Here is a 20,608-nt window from a genome sequence, read left to right as displayed (position 1 = left end):
TTAACTTGTAATGCTTAACTTGTAATACCAACGGCCACCACCAGATGGCGCCAGCTCACATCTGGTGGTAATAACTTGTAATACCAACGGCTCACCACCAGATGGCACCAGCTCAAAAAAAAAAAAAAAATTTTTTTTTTTTTTGCTCCCCTCACTCCCACCCTGCCTGAGGGCCATTTATAACTGGTCCGCGGGCCGCAAATGGCCCGCGGGCCGGTACTTTGAGACCACTGCCCTAGACCGAACGAGCAGGAATCTAAGGGGAAAAATTGTTTTATGGGTGAACTCCCGCTTTAAGCAGGTTCCATGGAACCCTAAGGTTTCTCTAGAGTAGGGTTCTTAACCAGGGCTCCATGGAAGCCTAGGGTTCCTTCAGAGTTTGTTAGAGGTTCCTTGAGCAATTTCTGCCTCTCAGATAAGTTCCCACTCAGGCCTCGTACACACGGCCGAGGAACTCGACGTGCCAAACACATCGAGTTCCTCGGCCAGTTCAGCCCTGAAGCCGCCGAGAGCTCCCATAGAACAACGAGAAAATAGAGAACATGTTCTCTATTTTCTCGACGAGTTCCTCGGCGGCTCCATCGGGCCGAAAGTGTACACACGACAGAGTTTCTCGGCAGAATCCGGCTCTGACCGAGTTTCTCGCCGAATTCTGCCGAGAAACACTGTTGTGTGTACGAGGCCTCACACCATTCATCTTCTTAGCTCTCTGTGAGGGGGGTAATTCTTCCCAATTACCACAGGTGTAATGAGGATTCTTCCTTAACCAGGCTCCATGGAACCCTAAGGTTCCTCCAGAGTAGGGTTTCTCAACCAGGGCTTCATGAAAATAATAAAGAATAAACCTCGCTAAATGCTACATACAACAAAGGTAATAATAAAACACTAATTAAAAAATTAAAAACGCACTAAAAAACAACAATCGCTGTAAAAAGCCCTCAGTGAAAAAAGTGCTTGTGCTGTTGGAACCGTATTGAAGGTCTTATACACAGAGCTGTGACTTGAAATATGGATGAAAAATTCAGTGCTCCTTATGTGCTTAAATAGGGCGCCCCCCTAGTAGATGTGCACCCACCCCTTGGGATTGGACCAACTATCGCTAGTGAGGTCAGATGCGTTTGTGGGGCGACCCCTGTAGGTATCCTCTGGACCGGTGGTTGGATATGGTAAATAATCCTCATGCGGATATATATAATGCGCGGTACCGTTTTCACAAAGTTATTATTATTACTGTAATGTAATGGCACCCAGAGACTTTTAAAGGATGGGGGGTACTCCTGTGCCAGCGTCACTAATGACTCTTGGGTCTAGGGTCACCTTGTGCCCCTTTTGGGCATAGGGTGACTGAGAAACGATAATTCATGTTTTGCAGGATATCTTGGAATACTACAAGTTGTTCTGAACTCAACAGGTTAATTGAAAGATGTTAATTCCCTCCAACTCCCTGGCTGGCTATTATGGGATGTTTTAAGTATCTTGCTGTGATTACATTCTGTGTCCATTGTACTAATTAAGTCTGTAAAGGTCAGATGTCTCTTTTCCGGTGTAATGCATTGGCATGTCAATTACGTCTACAAAGGAATGTGCATTATGTAGCAGTGAATAGAGTATTGCGGAGACGGGACGTCTGGGGGATGACTAATAATTAACTCAACTGAATGTCATTGTCTAAAAGAATGTGTATCAAAGTTCCTTGTGTGGTGGGGGGAGTTGATTCATTGTTCATTTGGTTTTCTAACTGTATATAAGAAAGCTAAGGTACCATTAAAAGTATTTATTCATTTGACTCAGAAAGAACAGAGCTTGTCTCGTCTTAATTCTGGGGGAATTCTTATGGAATGGATCGGGTCTGCTGGCTTAGCTGTCGGATAAGCTGTCATGGTTGGTGGAATGGGAGATTGTGAACGGTGTTAACCCCTGACCTTTACAATTACCTTTTTAGTATCTGCATCACTGTCTTCTGGCGCTTTGGCCCTTTATATATTTTATCACAGGGCTCCATGAAAGCCTAGTGTAACCCCAGGGTTTGCTGGCTGTTCCTTGATCATAAAAATGGCCAATGAAGGGGGGTAAAAAGTTCTGTGGCTGAAGTGGTTAACTGAGCAAAGGGTTGCGCATATTCTTTATAATCCCCATAGAATAGAAGCTGCAGAGCCATCGGGGCAACTATACGGTTTGGATTTTCAGAATGCGGAATGACCAATATGTCTTCCAGGAAAGGTCCCTTCGATTGTATCGGGGGTGGGGGGGGGGGGGGGTTGGGAATCACAAGGGGGACCTAACAGACTTACTTGGTAATCAATTATATGTTTATTTTTAGTAGACCTAAAGGAGCGCAGGGCGCCAAAGGTAAATTATACGCCTCGCGTGAAATATTACGGGAAATGAGATGTGTGACATTTATGTGCCGGAGCTCCGCCGCCTCTTCTTCTCTACTGGTTGCCGTTTTAGTGGGAAAAGAACTAAATTGATGGTAATTTTGTACTTTGCTAGACCAGAGGCACCGGGTCAGAGAGTTCTCTGATAGAAATCATCCCCGCTGTACCGAAGTCTGTTCCTGTAATTGTTTCAAACTTCCCAATATTTATCCGTGAATGGCCTTTTATATGAAGCAGACCGCTCACTTGTTCTGTGCCTCCCAGTCTAAGGCAGGGGCGTCGGGGAGGGGGTGGCTGGGGGGGGGGCTTGGAGCCCCAAATGTAACCCTGAATAGCCCGAGTCTCATGTTTAGCCCAGAGCGAGCAGCGAGCGCCGGGACCGATCTGATCCTGAGTGCCACCGAATGTGGCCGAGTGCCATAGCAGGTCCCACCTTCTGGAGCCTGCGCAACGCCTATGATGGACGCCCCACTGGTCCAATCACGGGACGTGTGACGTCCATCATAGGCACTGCAGGCTCCAGAGGCGGGAATTACAATGCGGCCGCCTCGCCACATCCCCGCTCGGCGCTCGGCTCTCCTCTCCCCCCCTCCCCTCCTTGGCTCTCCTCTCCTCCTCGGCCCTCCTCCCCCCAGGCTCCTCTGCTCTCCTCCCCTCCCCTCCTTGGCTCTCCTCCCCCCCCAGGCTCCTCGGCTCTCCTCCCCTCCCCTCCTTGCCTCTCCTTTACTCCTCGGCTCTCCTCCCCTCAAGGCTCCTCGGCTCTCCTCGTTTGTAGACCAGGGTTTGCATGGAAGTCTAGGATTCCTCCAGAGACTGCTAGCCAGGGCAGATCCTCGGCAGGGTGCACAGGGTACTTTGCACCCAGGCGCTTGCAGAGGTGGGGGCGCCAAAGTGCCAGAGTTCTCCCCTCCCTCCTTGTGTGTGTCTGTACAGAACTAGTGTTCTGAGCATAGGTATGTGTCCCTCCAGAACTGGTGTGTGCACATTGGGCAGCCCGTCCAGCCTGGCAGTGCTCAGGGGAGGGGCCGCTCCTCTTCCTGACACAAGGGTTCTAGTTTTCAGTGGCTGCTGAGTGCTGATGTGCAGGAATGAATTCCTCACACTGGGAGTCTTGGGTCCCGCACCGTCTTCACCAACTCCAGTTGGAATGCCTCCCCCTCCCATCTCTATCTTGGGCTGCACAGAGAGAGAACCGAGGTGAGTCACAGTGTTCAGTGTGCTGTGTGGCATCCCCAGCATCCCTTTACACATGCTCTGGGCTGCCCCTGCTCTAGATGTTTTATGGCATGATAGATTGCATAGTATACAAAGCCCCTGCCCATCTCCTGTACTATGTCTGCAGTCTCTGACCATCTCCTTTACTATGTCTGCAGTCTCTAAACCATTTTGACACATTTTTGGACCATTTTAATTTTCACAGCAAAAAATGCTATAAAAATGCACTGATTACTGTGAAAATGACAATTGCAATTTAGGAGTTAACCACTAGGGGGCGCTGTATGGGATATGTGTGACCTCATATGTTTTTCTAACTGTAGGGGGGCGGGGCTGGACGTGTGACATCATTGATCGGGTTTCCCTATATTAGGGAACACACGATCAATGAAGCTGCCACTGTGAAGAACGGGGAAGCTGTGTTTACACTCACCTCTCCTCGTTCTTCAGCTCCGGGGACCGATCGCGGGACTCCGGCGGCGATTCGCCCGCGACCCATGGCTGGGCACTTAAAGAGGAAAGTACAGGTACGTGCTTGTGCCCAGCCGTGCCATTCTGCCGACGTATATCTGCAGGAGGCGGGCCTTAAGTTAAGTTTCCATGAAACCCTAAGGTTTCTCTAGAGTAGGGTTCTTAACCAGGGCTCCATGGAAGCCTAGGGTTCCACCAGAGGTTGTTAGGGGTTCCTTGAGCAATGAGCAATTTCGGCCTCTCAGATACGTTCCCACTGACACCATTCATCTTCTTAGCTATCTGTATCTGTAATGGGGTAATTCTTCCCAATGACCACAAGTGTAAGGAACATTCTTAATTAGCCAGGCTCCATAGAACCCTAAGGTTCCTCCAGAGTAGGGTTTCTCAACCAGGGCTCCATGAAAGCGTAGGGTTCCTCCAGAGGTTGCTACTGGTTCCTTGAGCAATGAGCCATTTCTGCCTCTCAGATAAGTTCCCACTGACACCATTCATCCTTTTAGCAATCTGTATCTGTAGGGGGGTAATTCTTCCCGATGACCACAAGTATAAGGAAAATTCTTCCTTAACCATGCTCCATGTAACCCTAAGGTTCCTCCAGGGTAGGATTTCTCAACCAGGGCTCCATGAAAGCGTAGGGTTCCTCCAGAGGTTGCTAGGGGTTCCTTGAGAAATTTCTGCCTCTCAGATAAGTTCCCACTGACACCGTTCATCTTTTTAGCTACATATATCTGTAAGGGGGCAATTCTTCCCAATCACCACAAGTGTAGGGAGGATTCTTCTCACTGACCATCACACTAATGTATCATGGAGTTGTAGACATAGGCCCGGATTCAGAAAGATGAGCGCATCTTTCTGCGGGCGTAACGTATCTCCAATACGTTACGCCACTGTAACTTTGGGCGCAAGTTCCGTATGCAGAAAGAACTTGCGCCCTTAGTTACGGCGCCGTAGCGTATGTGTGGCGGCGTAAGCCCGCCTAATTCAAATGGGGATGTTGGGGGCGTGTTTTATTTAAATTTCACTTGACCCCGCGTTTTTGACGGGTTTTTTTGAACGGCGCATGCGCCGTCCATAAAAATATCCCAGTGTGCATTGCTCCAAAGTACGCCGCAAGGACATATTGGAGTCGACGTGAACGTAAATGACGTCCAGCCCTATTCGCGAACGACTTACGCAAACGACGTAAAATTTTCAAAACTCGGCGCGGGAACGACGGCCATACTTAACATTAGCTACGCCTCATATAGCAGGGGTAACTATATACGCCGAAAAAAGCCTAACGTAAACCAGGGCTCGACAAATCCCGGGCGCCAGGTTGCCATGGCGACTAGAAATAGTGTCCTGGCGACTTGGCTTGGAAGCTGGGGCCATCTGGTGGTGAGCCGTTGGTATTACAAGTTATTACCACCAGATGTGAGCTGGCGCCATCTGGTGGTGGCTGTTGGTATTACAAGTTAAGCATTACAAGTTAAACAGCAATTCTAATGTAATTTTTCACTATTTTCACTGCCATCTTCTTCCCTCTAATTAGAACCCCAAAACATTATATATTTTTTTTATCCTACACCCTAGAGAATAAAATGGCGATCGTTGCAATACTTTCTGTCACGCCGTATTTGCGCAGCGGTCTTACAAGTGCACTTTTTTGGGAAAAAATTACACTTTTTTTAATTCAAAAATAAGACAACAGTAACGTTATCCCCATTTTTTTTAATATTATGAAAGATAATGTTACGCCGAGTAAATTGATACAAAACATGTCACGCTTGTGGAATGCCGACAAACTTTTACCCTTTAAAATCTTCATAGGCGACGTTTAAAAAAATCTACAGGTTGCACGTTTTGAGTTACAGAGGAGTTCTAGGGCTAGAATTATTGCTCTCGCTCTACCAATCGCGGCGATACCTCACATGTGTAGTTTGAACACCGTTTACATATGCGGGCGCTGCTCACGTATGTGTTCGCTTCTGCGCGCAAGCTCGTCGGGACGGAGTGCGTTTTCTGGCTCCTAACTTTTTTAGCTGGCTCCTAGATTCCAAGCAAATTTGTCAAACCCTGACGTAAACGACGTAAAAAAATGCGCCGGCGGGACGTACGTTTCTGAATCGGCGTAAATACCTAATTAGCATATTCCTTGCGTAACTATACGGAAGCGCCACCTAGCGGCCAGCGTGAATATGTAGCCTAAGATACGACGGTGTAAGACACTTACGCCGGTCGGATCTTAGAGAAATCTATGCGTAACTGATTCTCTGAATCAGGCGCATAGATACGTTGGCCTGGACTCAGAAATACGACGGCGTATCAGGAGATACGCCGTCATATCTCCTATCTGAATCCGGGCCATAGTCATTATTATCAGGGTTTCCCTGAGAACGATTATTTCATGGGGTTAATCTGTGTTAAGTCCTCATTTAGGGGGTGGATTGCTTTCCAGAGGGCAGGTAGCACATCGGCCGTCAGGTATTGATATTTCCACCTCCCGTAGGGGCCTGTTTTTTTTTTCGCCAAAGGTGTTTTTGATTGGAAATACCGCGCCAGTAAGTCCAGTGTTTGGCTCGCAGTTGCATCATGACATGAAAAAGCATATATTTTCTGAAAGCAGAGAGCCTGGAGAATAAAATGGTGGACATTGCAATTTTTTTATGTCGCACGATATTTATGAAATGCATAATTTCAGATAGCTGCCATAACCCCGGTATCTTTTTAAACGTCAGCAGGTCCACTTTCAGATAAAAGTGGTCTCTGCGGCGGATTCACCACAAGATCACTTCTATCGCCGGCGGGAGAGGTATCCCCCTCCCGCCGATCCCCATTGGTCTCCGCCGCTTACCGGAGCAGTCGGTAGCTACGGAGACGGGTCCTTTCCCCTCACAGGCCTGGAGTGAAATGAGGGAAAGATGGCCCCCACTTGACTCCATAACATTGGATGACGAAAGCGACGTCGAACATCACTTTCGCCCAATGATCTTAACTAGTGGTGCAACGGATCGTCATTGATCTGTGATCCGAATAGGTTAACATATTCGGTTCGGCACACCACTTGATCTGCGGATTGTGAGCTCTGCTGCCTCGGCCATAGGAAAGGCCGCGGCTTCGGCCTAGCTCCCGGAGCGCCGGCCATCTTGGTCCACCCGGCGGCGGCCTAGGTGAGCATGCAATGTATGGTGGCTGTGATGGGGGAATCTGAGGTATGAGGGTGCTGATGTGGGAATCTGAGGTATGGGGGATTCTGAAGTAGGGGGACTCTGATGGGGAAATCTGATGTAAGGGGGCTCTGATGGGGGAATCTGATGTTTACTGACATTCTAAAATATGATGGAAACTCGTATTAGAATTAAACAAATTAATATTTAAACAATATAAATACTATGTAAATCTTACAATAGTTTTTTGATCCGTTGCACCCCTAGTCTTAACCACTTCCGGACCGCCGCACGCCGATAAACGTCGGCTGTTTGAAGATGAATATCTCTGTTATGGCAGCAGCTAGCCACCATAACCCCGGTATCCCCGTCTTCAGCCGGCAGTCCGGTTTTTCGATAATAGTGGTCTCTGCGGCGGATTCGCAACTTATATTGGCGGCGAGAGAGGAGCCTTCTTGTGGGTGGGTATGGAGATGAGTGAGGGGAAGATGGCCCCCACCTGTCCCGATACCATTTTTTTATTGCATTTTAGTGTAAATATGAGATGTGACGTCTTTTTGACCCCCAGATCTCATATTTAAGAGAACCTGTCATGATTTTTTTCTATTACAAGGGATGTTTACATTCCTTGTAATTAGGGATGTCCCGATACCGATACTAGTATCGGTACCGATACCGAGCATTTCCCCAAGTACTTGTACTCGGGGGAAATGCTCCGATGCTTCACCCGAAACTTGGGCAGTCACGGGTTATCGGTGCGGCAGGGGAGTTACAAGCACTGATCTGCCCCCCTTTTCAGCTGTTTTAGTTTAAGTTATACAGCGGTGATCGGTGCTTGTAACTTCCCCCAAAGCCGATCACCGCTGACTGTCCCTGTGCTGTCCCGCTCTGTGCAGCTCTCCCCCCTCCGTGCAGCTCTCCCCCCTCCGTGCAGCTCTCCCCCTCCGTGATCCGTGCAGCTCTCCCCCTCTGTGATCCGTGTAGCTCTCCCCCTCTGTGATCCGTGTAGCTCTCCCCCTCCGTGATCCGTGTAGCTCTCCCCCTCCATGATCCGTGGAGCTCTCCCTCTCCGTGATCCGTGTAGCTCTCCCCCTCCGTGATCAGTGCAGTTCTCCCCCCTCTGTGTATCTCTCCACCCTCCGTGTAGCTCCCCCCTCCGTGCAGCTCTCCCCCTCCGTGATCCGTGCAGCTCTCCCCCTCCGTGATTCGTGCAGCTCTCCCCATCCGTTATCCGTGCAGCTCTCCCCCCTCCATGTAGCTCTCCCCCCTCCGTGTAGCTCTCCCCCTCTGTGCTCCGTGTAGCTCTCCCCCTCTGTGCTGCGTGTAGCTCTCCCCCTCCTTGATCCGTGCAGCTCTCCCCCTTCGCCCCTTCGTTTTCCGTGCAGCTCTCCCCCTCCGTCCAGCTCTCCCCCTCTGTGCTCTGTGTAGCTCCCCCTTCCATGCAGCTCCCCCCCTCCGTGATCCGTGCAGCTCTCCCCCTCCGTGATTCGTGCAGCTCTCCCCCTCCGTGATCCGGGCAGCTCTATCCCTCCGTTGTCCGTGCAGCTCTCCCCCTCCGTGTAGCTCTCCCCCTCCGTTATCCGTGCAGCTCTCCCCCTCCGTTATCCTTGCAGCTCTCCCCCTCCATGTAGCTCTCCCCCCTCAATTTGTCAGGATGGAGAGCGGAGGTGATCACTAACTTAATTAAAAAATAAAATTGTAAATAAAAAAAAACACACTGACAATCCACCCCCCCCAAAAAAAAAAGAAAGCACTGTTAAAAAAAAAAAATAAAAAAAAAATACTGTCACATGACATTAAGAAAAAAGTATCGGTATTCGGTATCAGTACTTGAAAAAAAGTATCGGTACTTGTACTCGGTCTCAAAGTGGTATCGGGACAACCCTACTTGTAATAGGAATAAAAGTGGCCCATTGTTTTTTTAAATAGGCAGTGTACAAATAAAAAATAAAAAGTTAAATAAATAAGAGAAAAATAAAAATGTAAAGCGCCCGTCCCACCGAGCGAACGCACAGAAGCGAACGCATAAGTAAGTCGCGCCCGCATATGAAAACTGTGTTCAAACCACACATGTGAGGTATCGCCACGATCGTTAGGCCTAGTACACACGAGAGGATTCCGCGGAGGACCGTTTCCGTGGATAAATCCTCTGGCGGATTTTGATCTCATGGTTGTACTAACCATGAGATCAAAATCCCCGCGGAATTCCCTCCGCGGTGACGTGTCGCGCCGTCGCCGCGATGATGACGCGGCGACGTGCGCGACGCTGTAATATAAGGAATTCCACGCATGCGTCGAATCATTACGACGCATGCGAGAGATGTAATCGGACGGATTGATCCGCTGTGTCTGTACAGACCAGCGGATCAATCCGCTGGACTGGATTCCAGCGGATAGATTTCTTAGCATGCTAAGAAATTTTGATCAGCTGGAAATCCATCGGGCCGAAAAAAATCCGCGGATAAATATCCGCTGGGTTGTACACACCAGGGGATCTATCCGCTGAAACCGGTCCGCGGATACATTTCAGCGGATCGATCCTCTCGTGTGTACGGGGCCTTAGAGCGAGAGCAATAATTCTAGCCCTAGACTTCCTCTGTAACCCAAAACTGGTAACCTGTAGAAATTTTTAAACGTCGCCTATGGAGATTTTTAAAGGGTAAAAGTTTGTCGCCATTCCACGAGCGGGCGCAATTTTGAAGCGTGTCATGTTGGGTATCAATTTTCTCGGCGTAACTTTATCTTTCAGAATATAGAAAAAAATTGGGCTAACTATACTGTTGTCTTGTTTTTTTATTCAAAAACGTGTATTTTTCCCCAAAAAATTGCACTTGTAAGACCACTGCGCAAATTTGGTATAAAGTATTGCAATGACCGCCATTTTATTCTCTAGGGTGTCTGAAAAAATATATATAATGTTTGGGGGTTCTAAGTAATTTTCTAGCAAAAAGTGTGTGTGAGGTGCCGGGCTCAGGACTTATGGTGAGGTGTGGAGAAGTATGAGACGTGCGGGGAGAAGAGGGGTAGCCGGGGCCCCCATGGCGGTACCACTTTAAATCTTTTCGATATTCATAAATGAAAGTATCCATTCTGTTTATCTAAAATTTAATTTTATTCTGGGCAGTCTTCCTAATTCTCCTCTGAAAAGGCGAAGCTTTCCTCATTACGGCAGTCATTAGCACAAAACATTAATTAGGCATAGCAGACGTCCTCTGCCAAACCTGCAGCCAACATTAGTATGGCACAGCTGTGCGGTGGGCAAAAAAAAAGAAGCTCATAACAAACATAGAACTGCCATTCGTCTTTATTAGAAACTACATTACTCTAACGACTCGTTTACACTTTGCTATAAAACAAGGCTTCGGACACGCTTTGTTAACCACTTCAATACCGGCCCATTGTAATATGACGTCCACAGAGGGGATCTCCCATCCTGGGTGGACGTCATATGACGTCCTGGGCTTTGTGGGGGGGGATATCTGAATGATGGGTGCAGCTAGAGGCATCATTCAGATATCCTTCTCTTCTGCCGGCGATTCTGTGCAACATAAGAACGATCATATCGGCGGGTTCCGCCGCTTGATCGTTCTTATAGGCGGCGGGAGGGGACATCCCCCCCCCCTCCCGCCGCCATCCGGTGCTTCTCCGGGCTCTCCCGTGCCATCGGGGGCCCGGAGGAAGCATAGAGATGACTGGTGACCGTCTCTATGACCGTCGGAGGACCCGGGCGCGATGTGATGACGTCACGCCTGGGTCCCCGTATGTAAACAAAGCCGCGATTGCGGCTACAAAGCAACAGTAATCATGAGATCGGTAAAAAAAAATTCACCAATCTCATTCGTTTTTTCAGCCTGGAGGAAAGATGCGGGGTCTTATTGACCCCGCATCTCTCCATAAAGAGGACCTGTCACACACATTTCCTATTACAAGGGATGTTTACATTCCTTATAATAGGAATAAAAGTGATAAAAAAAAATTAAATAAAAAAAAAAGTGTAAAAAAATAAATAAATATGTAAAGAAAAAAGAAAAAAAAATTAAAACGCCCCTGTCCCCGGTAGCTAGCGCGCAGAAGCGATCGCACACACAAGTCCCGCCGACATATGTAAACGCCGTTTAAACCACACATGTGAGGTGTCGCCGCGTGCGTTACAGTGCCAGCAACAATTCTAGCGCTAGATCTCCTCTGTAAAATCTAAACTGGTAACCTGTAAAAAATTTCAAAGCGTTGCCTATGGAGATTTTGAAGTACCGAAGTTTGGCGCCATTCCTTGAGTGTGCGTAATTTTAAAGCGCGACATGTTAGGTATCTATTTACTCGGCGTAACATCATCTTTCATATTTTACGAAAATTGTGCTTACTTTACTGTTTTGTTATTTTTTTAATTCATGAAACAATTTTTTTCCAAAAAAAAGGCGTTTGAAAAATTATTGCGCAAATACTGTGCAAGATAAAATGTTGCAATGACCGTCATTTTATTCCCTAGGGTGTCTGCTAAAAAAAACATATATAATGTTTGGGGGTTCTGCGTAATTTTCTAGCAAAAGAATGATGATTTGTACATGAAGGAGAGAAGTGCCGGAATAGGCCCGGTATGGAGGTGTGTATAAATGCCCCGTATTGAAGGGGTTAAAGCTCTCTGATCACCAGTCAAAGCTCCAGTCACTAAATAAAATGGTTAGCTTTTAGTCCTTTTTACACTTTGCTTTTGCTTGGTGCTTCAATGTGGTTTTGATGAGGCTTTAGTGGGGCTTTGATGAGCCTTTAATGGGGCTTTGGTGAGGCTTCGATGAGGCTTCAGTGGGGCTTCAATGAGGCTTCAGTGGGGCTTCAAGCAAGCTTTGCCATCGATTTCAATGGGGGCTTTGAACACGCTTTGAAGCACCACTAAAGCTACATGGAGTATAATTTTTGAAGCAAAGCAAAAGCAAGGTGTAAACAGGACTGTAAGCTAACCATTTTATTGGGGCTTTGGTGGAGCTTCGGTGAGGCTCGTGGGTCTTTGATGAGGCTTCAGTGGGGCTTTAGTGGGGCTTTGATGAGGCTTTGTGGGGCTTTGATGAGGCTTTGTGGGGCTTGATGAGGCTTTGTGGGGCTTGATGAGGCTTCGGTGGGGCTTTGGTGGTGCTTTGTGAGGCTTCGTGGGTCTACAATGAGGCTTTGATGGAGCATCAATGGGGCTTTGGTGGGGCTTGAGTGGGGCTTCAAGCAAACTTAGCCATAAACATCTATGGAGGCTTTGAAGACGCTTTGAAGCACCACTAAAGCTACATGGGGTATCATTTTTGAAGCGAAGCCAAAGCAAGGTGTAAACAGGACTGTAAGTCCTTCTGTTAAAAAAAAACAGGACTGTAAGTTAACAATAATTTTTTTTGTAGCTTTGAATAGCACTCAGAGAGCTTTAAGGGCTAGCTTACACTTCAAAACAAGGCTTCGGACAGGCTTTGGTAAAGCTCTCCGGACGCCAGTCAAATCTCCTGTCACTAAATAGAATGGTTAGCTTACAGTCCTGTTTACACCTTGCTTTTGCTTGGTGCTTCAATGAGGTTTCGATGGGGCTTCAGTGGGGCTTTGATGGTGCTTCGATGGGGCTTTGTTGAGCCTTTGATGGGGCTTTGTTGAGCCTTTGATGGGGCTTTGGTGAGCCTTTGATGGGGCTTTGGTGAGCCTTTGATGGGGCTTTGGTGAGCCTTTGATGGGGCTTTGTTGAGCCTTTGATGGGGCTTTGTTGAGCCTTTGATGGGAATTTGGTGAGCCTTTGATGGGGCTTTGGTGAGCCTTTGATGGGCTTTTGGTGAGCCTTTGATGGAAATTTGGTGAGCCTTTTTTTCTTTCTCCTTTTTTTTACCAATGTTGGGGGTTATTATTGCGCCCACTGACACCAATGTTGGGGGGTTATTTTTTTTTTTTAAATCCACTTTATTTTTGGTGAGCCTTTGATGGGAATTTGGTGAGCCTTCGATGGGGCTTCAAGTGAGCTTTGCTATAGACTTTTATCGAGGCTTTGAAGATGCTTTGAAGCACCACTAAAGCTACATGGGTTATCATATTTGAAGCAAAGCATAGCAAAAGCATGGTGTAAACAGGACTGTAAGCTAACCATTTTATTTAGTGACAGGAGCTTTGAATAGCACCCAGAGAACTTTAAAAGGGCTAGCTTACACTTGCTTCAAAACATGGCTCTGGACACACTTTGTTAACCACTTGGTAACCGCCCCATAGACAATATACGTCTACAGGGCGGGTGGTTAACTCTAGGAGGGCGTCAATGTACGTCCTCCCAGAGTCCGTCTCCCGCGCGTCCCCTGGGGCGCGCACACGGGAACATTCGTGACCGCCGGGTCCAGAGGACCCGGCCGATCACGAATCGCGGTAAACGGCCGCTGATAGCGGCCGTTTACCATGTGATCGCTCCGTCCAATGACGGAGCGATCACATGTAAACAAACCGGCGTCTTTTGATGACGCCGGTTCCTCCCTCCTCTCTCTGTACCGAGCAGTACAGTGTGAGAGGGGGGAGCGCGGGTGTCAGCAGCGCTGTGGATGGATCTGTGACTATTGCAGTCACAGATCCATCCATCCCTGCTCAGCCATCCCTGAAACCCCCTGCAATACTGTGCAATACCCCCCCTACAATACTCTGCATACCCCCTATAATACTCTGCAATACCCCCCCTGCGCAATACTCTGCATACCCCCGGCAATACTCTGCATACCCCCCTGCGCAATACTCTGCATACCCCCCTGCGCAATACTCTGCATATCCCCCTGCGCAATACTCTGCATATCCCCCTGCGCAATACTCTGCATACCCCCCCTGCGCAATACTCTGCATATCCCCCTGCGCAATACTCTGCATACCCCCCTGCGCAATACTCTGCATATCCCCCTGCGCAATACTCTGCATATCCCCCTGCGCAATACTCTGCATATCCCCCTGCAAAATACTCTGCATACCCCCCTGCGCAATACTCTGCATACCCCCCTGCGCAATACTCTGCATATCCCCCTGCGCAATACTCTGCATATCCTCCTGCGCAATACTCTGCATACCCCCTGCGCAATACTCTGCATACCCCCCTGCGCAATACTCTGCATACCCCCCTGCGCAATACTCTGCATACCCCCCTGCGCAATACTCTGCATACCCCCTCCGAAATACTCTGCATACCCCCCCCCCTGCGAAATACTCTGCATACTCCCTCCTGCGAAATACTCTGCATACCCCCCCCTGCGATATACTCTGCATACCCCCCCCTGCAAAATACTCTGCATACCCCCCCCTGCGCAATACTCTGCATACCCCCCTGCGCAATACTCTGCATACCCCCCTGCGCAATACTCTGCATACCCCCCTGCTCAATACTCTGCATACCCCCCTGCGCAATACTCTGCATTACTCCCCGGCAATACTCTGCATTACTCCCCGGCAATACTCTGCATTACCCCTGCACAATTACTCTGCAATACCCCCCGCACCAATACTCTGCAATACCCCCGCACCAATACTCTGCAATACCCCCGCACCAATACTCTGCAATACCCCAACACCAATACTCTGCAATTCCCCAACACCAATACTCTGCAATTCCCCAACACCAATACTCTGCAATACCCCCACACCAATACTCTGCAATACCCCCACACCAATACTCTGCAATACCCCCACACCAATACTCTGCAATACCCCCGCACCAATACTCTGCAATTCCCCAACACCAATACTCTGCAATACCCCCGCACCAATACTCTGCAATACCCCCGCACCAATACTCTGCAATACCCCCACACCAATACTCTGCAATACCCCCGCACCAATACTCTGCAATACCCCCACACCAATACTCTGCAATACCCCCGCACCAATACTCTGCAATTCCCCAACACCAATACTCTGCAATACCCCCGCACCAATACTCTGCAATACCCCCGCACCAATACTCTGCAATACCCCCACACCAATACTCTGCAATTCCCCAACACCAATACTCTGCAATACCCCGGCTAATACTCTGCAATACCCCGGCTAATACTCTGCAGTACCCAGAAAATACTCTGGGAAAAAAATGCGTTTTAACCACTTCCCGCCCACCGGCCGTCATGACGTCCTTGACTTTGTGCAGGGATATCTGAATGATGGGTGCAGCTACAGGCATCATTCAGATATCATTTTTTTCAGCCAGCGATTCCCTACACCATAAGAACGATCATGGCCGCTGTTCCGCCTCTTGATCGTTCTTACGGGAGGCGAAAGGGGACGTCTCCCCTCCCTTCTCCCTCCGGTGCCTCTTCTGACTCACCGCTACGATCGAAACCAGGATCGTTTTATTTTTTTTAATTTTTTTTCAGGCTTCCCAGCCTAGAGGTGAGATGTGGGGTCTTATTGACCCCACATCTCACTGTAAAGAGGACCTGTCATGCTATATTCCTATTACAAGGGATGTTTACATTCCTTGTAATAGGAATAAAAGTGATCAAAACATTTATTTTTAGGGAAAAACGTATCAAACTAAAATAAATAAAGTGAAATGAACAATAAAAATATATATTTTTTTTTAAAGCGCCCCTGTTCCTGCGTGCACGTATACAGAAGCGACCGCACACGCAAGTCCCGCCCACATATGAAAACGGTGTTCAAACCACACATGTGAGGTATCGCTGCGAACGTTAGAGCGAGAGCAATACTTTTGGCCCTAGAGCTCTTCTCCAACTAAAAAGATGTAACCAGTAAAAATATTTAAAGCGTCGCCTATGGGGATTTTTAAGTAGCGAAGTTTGCCGCCATTCCACAAGCGTGTGCAATTTTGAAGGGTGACATGTTGGGTATCTATTGACTCGGCGTAACTTCATCTTTCATATTATGCAAAAACATTGGGCTAACTTTAATGTTTTTTTTTTTTTAAAAGCACAAAACCGTTTTATTTCCAAAAAAACACATTCGAACAATTGCTGCGAAAATAACGTGCGCGATAAAAAGTTGCAACGACCGCCATTGTATTCTCTAGGGTTTTTGCTAAAAAAGCATATATAATGTTTTGGGGTTCTATGTAATTTTCTAGCAAATAAATGATGATTTTTCCATGTAGGAGAGGAATGTCAGAACTGGTCTGGGTGCTCCAGAACGCCTGATGGTGCTCCCTGCATGTCGGGCCTCTGTATGTGGCCACGCTGTGTAAAAGTCTCACACATTTGGTATCGGCATACTCGGGAGGAATAGCAGAATGTGTTTTGGGGTGTAATTAGTGTTATGCATATGCTGTGTGTGAGAAATAACCGGCGAATATGAACATTTTGTTAAAAAAAAAAAAAAAAACTTGATTTTGCAAAGAATTGTGGGAAAAAATTACAACTTCTAAAAACTCACCATGCCTCTTTCTAAATACCTTGGAATGTCTTCTTTCCAAAAAGGGGTCATTTGGGGGGTATTTGTACTTTTCTGGCTTGTTGGGGTCTCAAGAAATGAGAGAGGCTGTCAGTACATCAGATGTGATCAAATTGATCAATTTTCAGTAATTGGTACCATAGCTTGTAGACCCTATAACTTTCACCCAGACTAAATAATAACCCAATTTTTTTTTTTTTTTTTTACCAAAGATATGTAGCAGTATAAATTTTAGGCCAAATTTATGAAAAAAAAATACTTTTTTGCAAAATGTTATAATAGAAATGAAGAAAAATTCATTTTTTTTACAAAATTTTCTTTCTTTTTTCATTTATAGCGGAAAAAATAAAAACCGCAGAGGTGATCAAATACCACCAAAAGAAAGCTCTATTTGTGGGAAAAAAAGGAGAAAAATTTCATTTGGTTACAGTGTTGTATGACTGAGTTATTGTCATTCAAAATGTGAGAGCACCAAAAGCTGAAAATTGGTCTGGTTATTAAGGGTGTTTAAGTGCCCAGTTGTCAAGTGGTTAAAGCTTTCTGAATGCCGGTCAAAGCTCCTGTCACTAAATAAAATGGTTAGCTTACAGTCCTGTTTACACCATGCTTTTGCTTGGTGCTTCAATGAGGTTTCAGTGGGCCTTTGATGGGGCTTCGGTGAGCCTTTGATGGGGCTTCGGTGAGCCTTTGATGGGGCTTCGGTGAGCCTTTGATGGGGCTTCGGTGAGCCTTTGATGGGGCTTCGGTGAGCCTTTGATGGGGCTTCGGTGAGCCTTTGATGGGGCTTCGGTGAGCCTTTGATGGGTCTTCGGTGAGCCTTTGATGGGTCTTCGGTGAGCCTTTGATGGGTCTTCGGTGAGCCTTTGATGGGTCTTTGGTGAGCCTTTGATGGGTCTTTGGTGAGCCTTTGATGGGTCTTTGGTGAGCCTTTGATGGGTCTTTGGTGAGCCTTTGATGGGTCTTTGGTGAGCCTTTGATGGGTCTTTGGTGAGCCTTTGATGGGTCTTCGGTGAGCCTTTGATGGGTCTTCGGTGAGCCATTGATGGGGCTTCGGTGAGCCATTGATGGGGCTTTGTTGAGTCTTTGATGGGGCTTCATTGACCCTTTGGGGCTTTGGTGAGACTTCAGTGGGGCTTCAAGCAAGCTTTGCCATCGACTTCAATGGAGGCTTTGAAAACGCTTTGAAGCACCAGTAAAGCTTCATGGAGTATCATTTTTGAAGCAAAGCAAAAGCAAGTTGTAAACAGGACTGTAAGCAAACCATTTTATTTAGGAGCTTTGACTGGCGTTCAGAGAGCTTTAACAAAGCCTGCCTGAAGCCTGGTTTTGAAGAAAGCGTAAACTAGCCGTTAATGTGAGTTGAAGCCGAAGCAAGTGCAAATAATTAAGGTATCAGAAGACAATTGAAAAGCTCATGTAAGGTTCATCATCACTGCCACTACTTGAAGGCTAATTATGTGTCCTGTTTTGTTTCTCACCAGGTACTATGCAACAGTCCACCCATTAAAGAGGAGGATATCTGTGACGAACTGCATCTATGTGCTGGGGGGGATCTGGCTCCTGTCCTTTGCCTTAGTTGGACCAGCCATCGCTCATACTTACCACATAGAGTTCCAGCAGCAAGGCTTCGCCATTTGTGAAGAATTTTGGTTTGACAAAGAGACAGAGAGGCTGGCCTATGCCTACAGCACCTTGATCATCACTTACATCCTGCCCTTGTCCGCGGTATCCCTATCCTATATTTGTATCTCCGTAAAGCTGAAGAACAGAGTGGTCCCTGGCCACCCTACTCAGAGCCAGGCAGAGTTTGATAGACTGCGGAAGAGGAAGATCTTCAGGCTCATCGTGCTGGTGGTGACGGCCTTTGGGATCTGTTGGCTTCCCATTCACGTCTTCAACATCATCCGGGAAATTGACATCAACCTCATCAACAAACATTATTTCCTGCTCATTCAGCTCCTCTGTCACTGGTTCGCCATGAGTTCCTCTTGCTGCAATCCCTTCTTGTATGCCTGGCTTCATGACCGCTTCCGCAGTGAGCTCAAGAAGATGTTCACCTTTAAGCGTAAAATAATTCCCACCAACAACTGTGTGGCGGTCAGTGTGATGCTCTGAGGTCCTAATCACACGATATCCCGAAACTCGAAAGCCTTTCATTTCCATCACTTGACACAGAGGGGAAAATCTTTGACTCTTCAGCCATGCTGTGACCCAGTGGCGTAGCGTGGGGTGTCTGCGCCTGGGGCGAGGCAAGTCATTTGCGCCCCCCTGACCCATGGACTTGCCTATTTTCAGCTATCTCCAGTCTGGTCACATGATCCACCATGTGAGAAAGCGGTGGCTGTAGGGAAGAGGAGAGCGTGCTTGATAATGACTGGTAAAGCCTGGAGTGGTGAGACCATGCATGTGTTCCTATGTCCCATCTGTTCTTGGCGCTCCCTCTTCTTCATACTCGTGACAGCGCCCCTCTAAATTTTGCGTCCGGGGCGGTGGCCCCCCTCACACCCCGACACTATGCCACTGCTGTGACCTACAAGTCCCAATAAGAAATTTTGCTCGATACTGTAAAGGTTTGGCAATGGGTTCAAATACAGTACATGGCCAATGTTTTCTGAACATCTGACCATCACATCCTTATGAGCTTTTGGACACCTTATTCCAAAATTGTGAGAAATAAAATGGAGTTGTCCTTTCCTTTGTGGCTACAAATATAGTAGAGCAGGGGTGCACAAACTTTTGAAGGGCCACTTAAGTGATTTGGGCCACAATGAACTATGGGGGTTTTACTGCCCTCCAAACTTCAAATGTAAATGAGCTTTACTGTCCTGAGCCCCCCCATAAGGCTGCTTTTCACACTGATGCGATTCGGTTTACCGGCATCACTCTCCAGTCTGTTAGAAAGGTCCCAGGTGAAGTGAACTTGTTATCACTCTGCCTGGGACAGGAGCTAGCGCTGCAGAAAAAGCATCAGCTTATGTGGCTTCTGCTCCCTCAACGGCTGCCTGCTTCCTCCGGTGGCTCCTTGCACTCTGATGCTCTGGGATGGCAGGATGTCAACCCGTTGATTGCGATCTGAGCTTGCCGACCACCATCCCAGAGCATGGGCATGTGCTTCCCTGAGTTGGAGTCAAGGGCCACATCAGAGGGCTCCGAGAGCCAAAGGTGGCACACGGGCCACAGGTCGAGCAGCCCTGTAGTAGAGCCTCTGTTTGGCTTGGGATCAATCAATCCATGGTCCTCCTAACCTGAATGAAAGCTGTCAGTCCCGGGCCAATTATCTTTGCTCATGATATCATTGACCTATTTTGGCCACATGGTGGCCACTTTATTAGGTCTATGATGAAGGAAGCTATCAGACCGCATTGGCTCGGCAGTAACAGCTTTCTTTTGCTTTCAGCATGGGTTTAGAGTCTTGAGCATAAGCATGCCCACCCTTTTTTGTACATGCAACTGTTGGGCAAGGAATTCTGTGGACTGTAGATAATTGGCCCCGGGCCCCTGGGAACGTTCGGGCCCCCGACAGGTGTGATGCCTATACCCCCCTGATGGCGGCCCTGCTTATATGCAGAAGAAAGAAGGGATGGGCTGTGTTTTAGGCTAGGTTCACACTGCTGCGAATTCAAAATCACGTGATTTTGCAGCGATTTCGCGGCCGCGATTTTGCCGCAAATTTGCAGGGATTTCAAGGATTGCCAGTAAAGGGTTCGCACTGCTGCGAATTCGTTTGCGAATTTGAGCCGTCGCGATCGCTCAAATTCGCAAGTCATTAAAATAACATTGTTTTCCATTAAAGCGGAGGTTCCGCCGATTTTTTTTTTAAAAGTCAGCAGCTACAAATACGGCAGCTGCTGACTTTTAAAAAATGGCCACTTACCTGTCCAGCGCGCCCACGATGTCAGCAGCCGAGGCTGAGCAATCGCTCGGTCCTCGCCTGCTTCTGCCGCCATCCTCGGTGAGAGAATCAGGAAGTGAAGCCTAACGACTTCACTGCCCAGTTCCCTACTTCGAATGCGC

General features: G+C 47.8%; 1 protein-coding gene across 1 annotated transcript in view; it reads left to right on the top strand.

Moving 5' to 3' along the window:
- The window catches only part of LOC120931062 (prolactin-releasing peptide receptor-like), a 68,427-nt gene extending 49,579 nt beyond the window's left edge, over positions 1-18,848 (top strand). The window contains exon 2 of the mRNA XM_040342185.1: positions 18,076-18,848. Coding sequence (XP_040198119.1) covers positions 18,076-18,709 — 634 coding nt within the window. The 3' untranslated portion in view covers positions 18,710-18,848. The remainder of the gene's footprint in view (positions 1-18,075) is intronic.
- The last annotated feature ends 1,760 nt before the right edge of the window (positions 18,849-20,608 follow it).

The sequence above is a fragment of the Rana temporaria genome, chromosome 3 (genome assembly GCF_905171775.1).
Source record: "Rana temporaria chromosome 3, aRanTem1.1, whole genome shotgun sequence".
Taxonomy (NCBI): Eukaryota; Metazoa; Chordata; class Amphibia; order Anura; family Ranidae; genus Rana; species Rana temporaria.
This window is presented reverse-complemented; position numbering and strand designations above follow the sequence as displayed.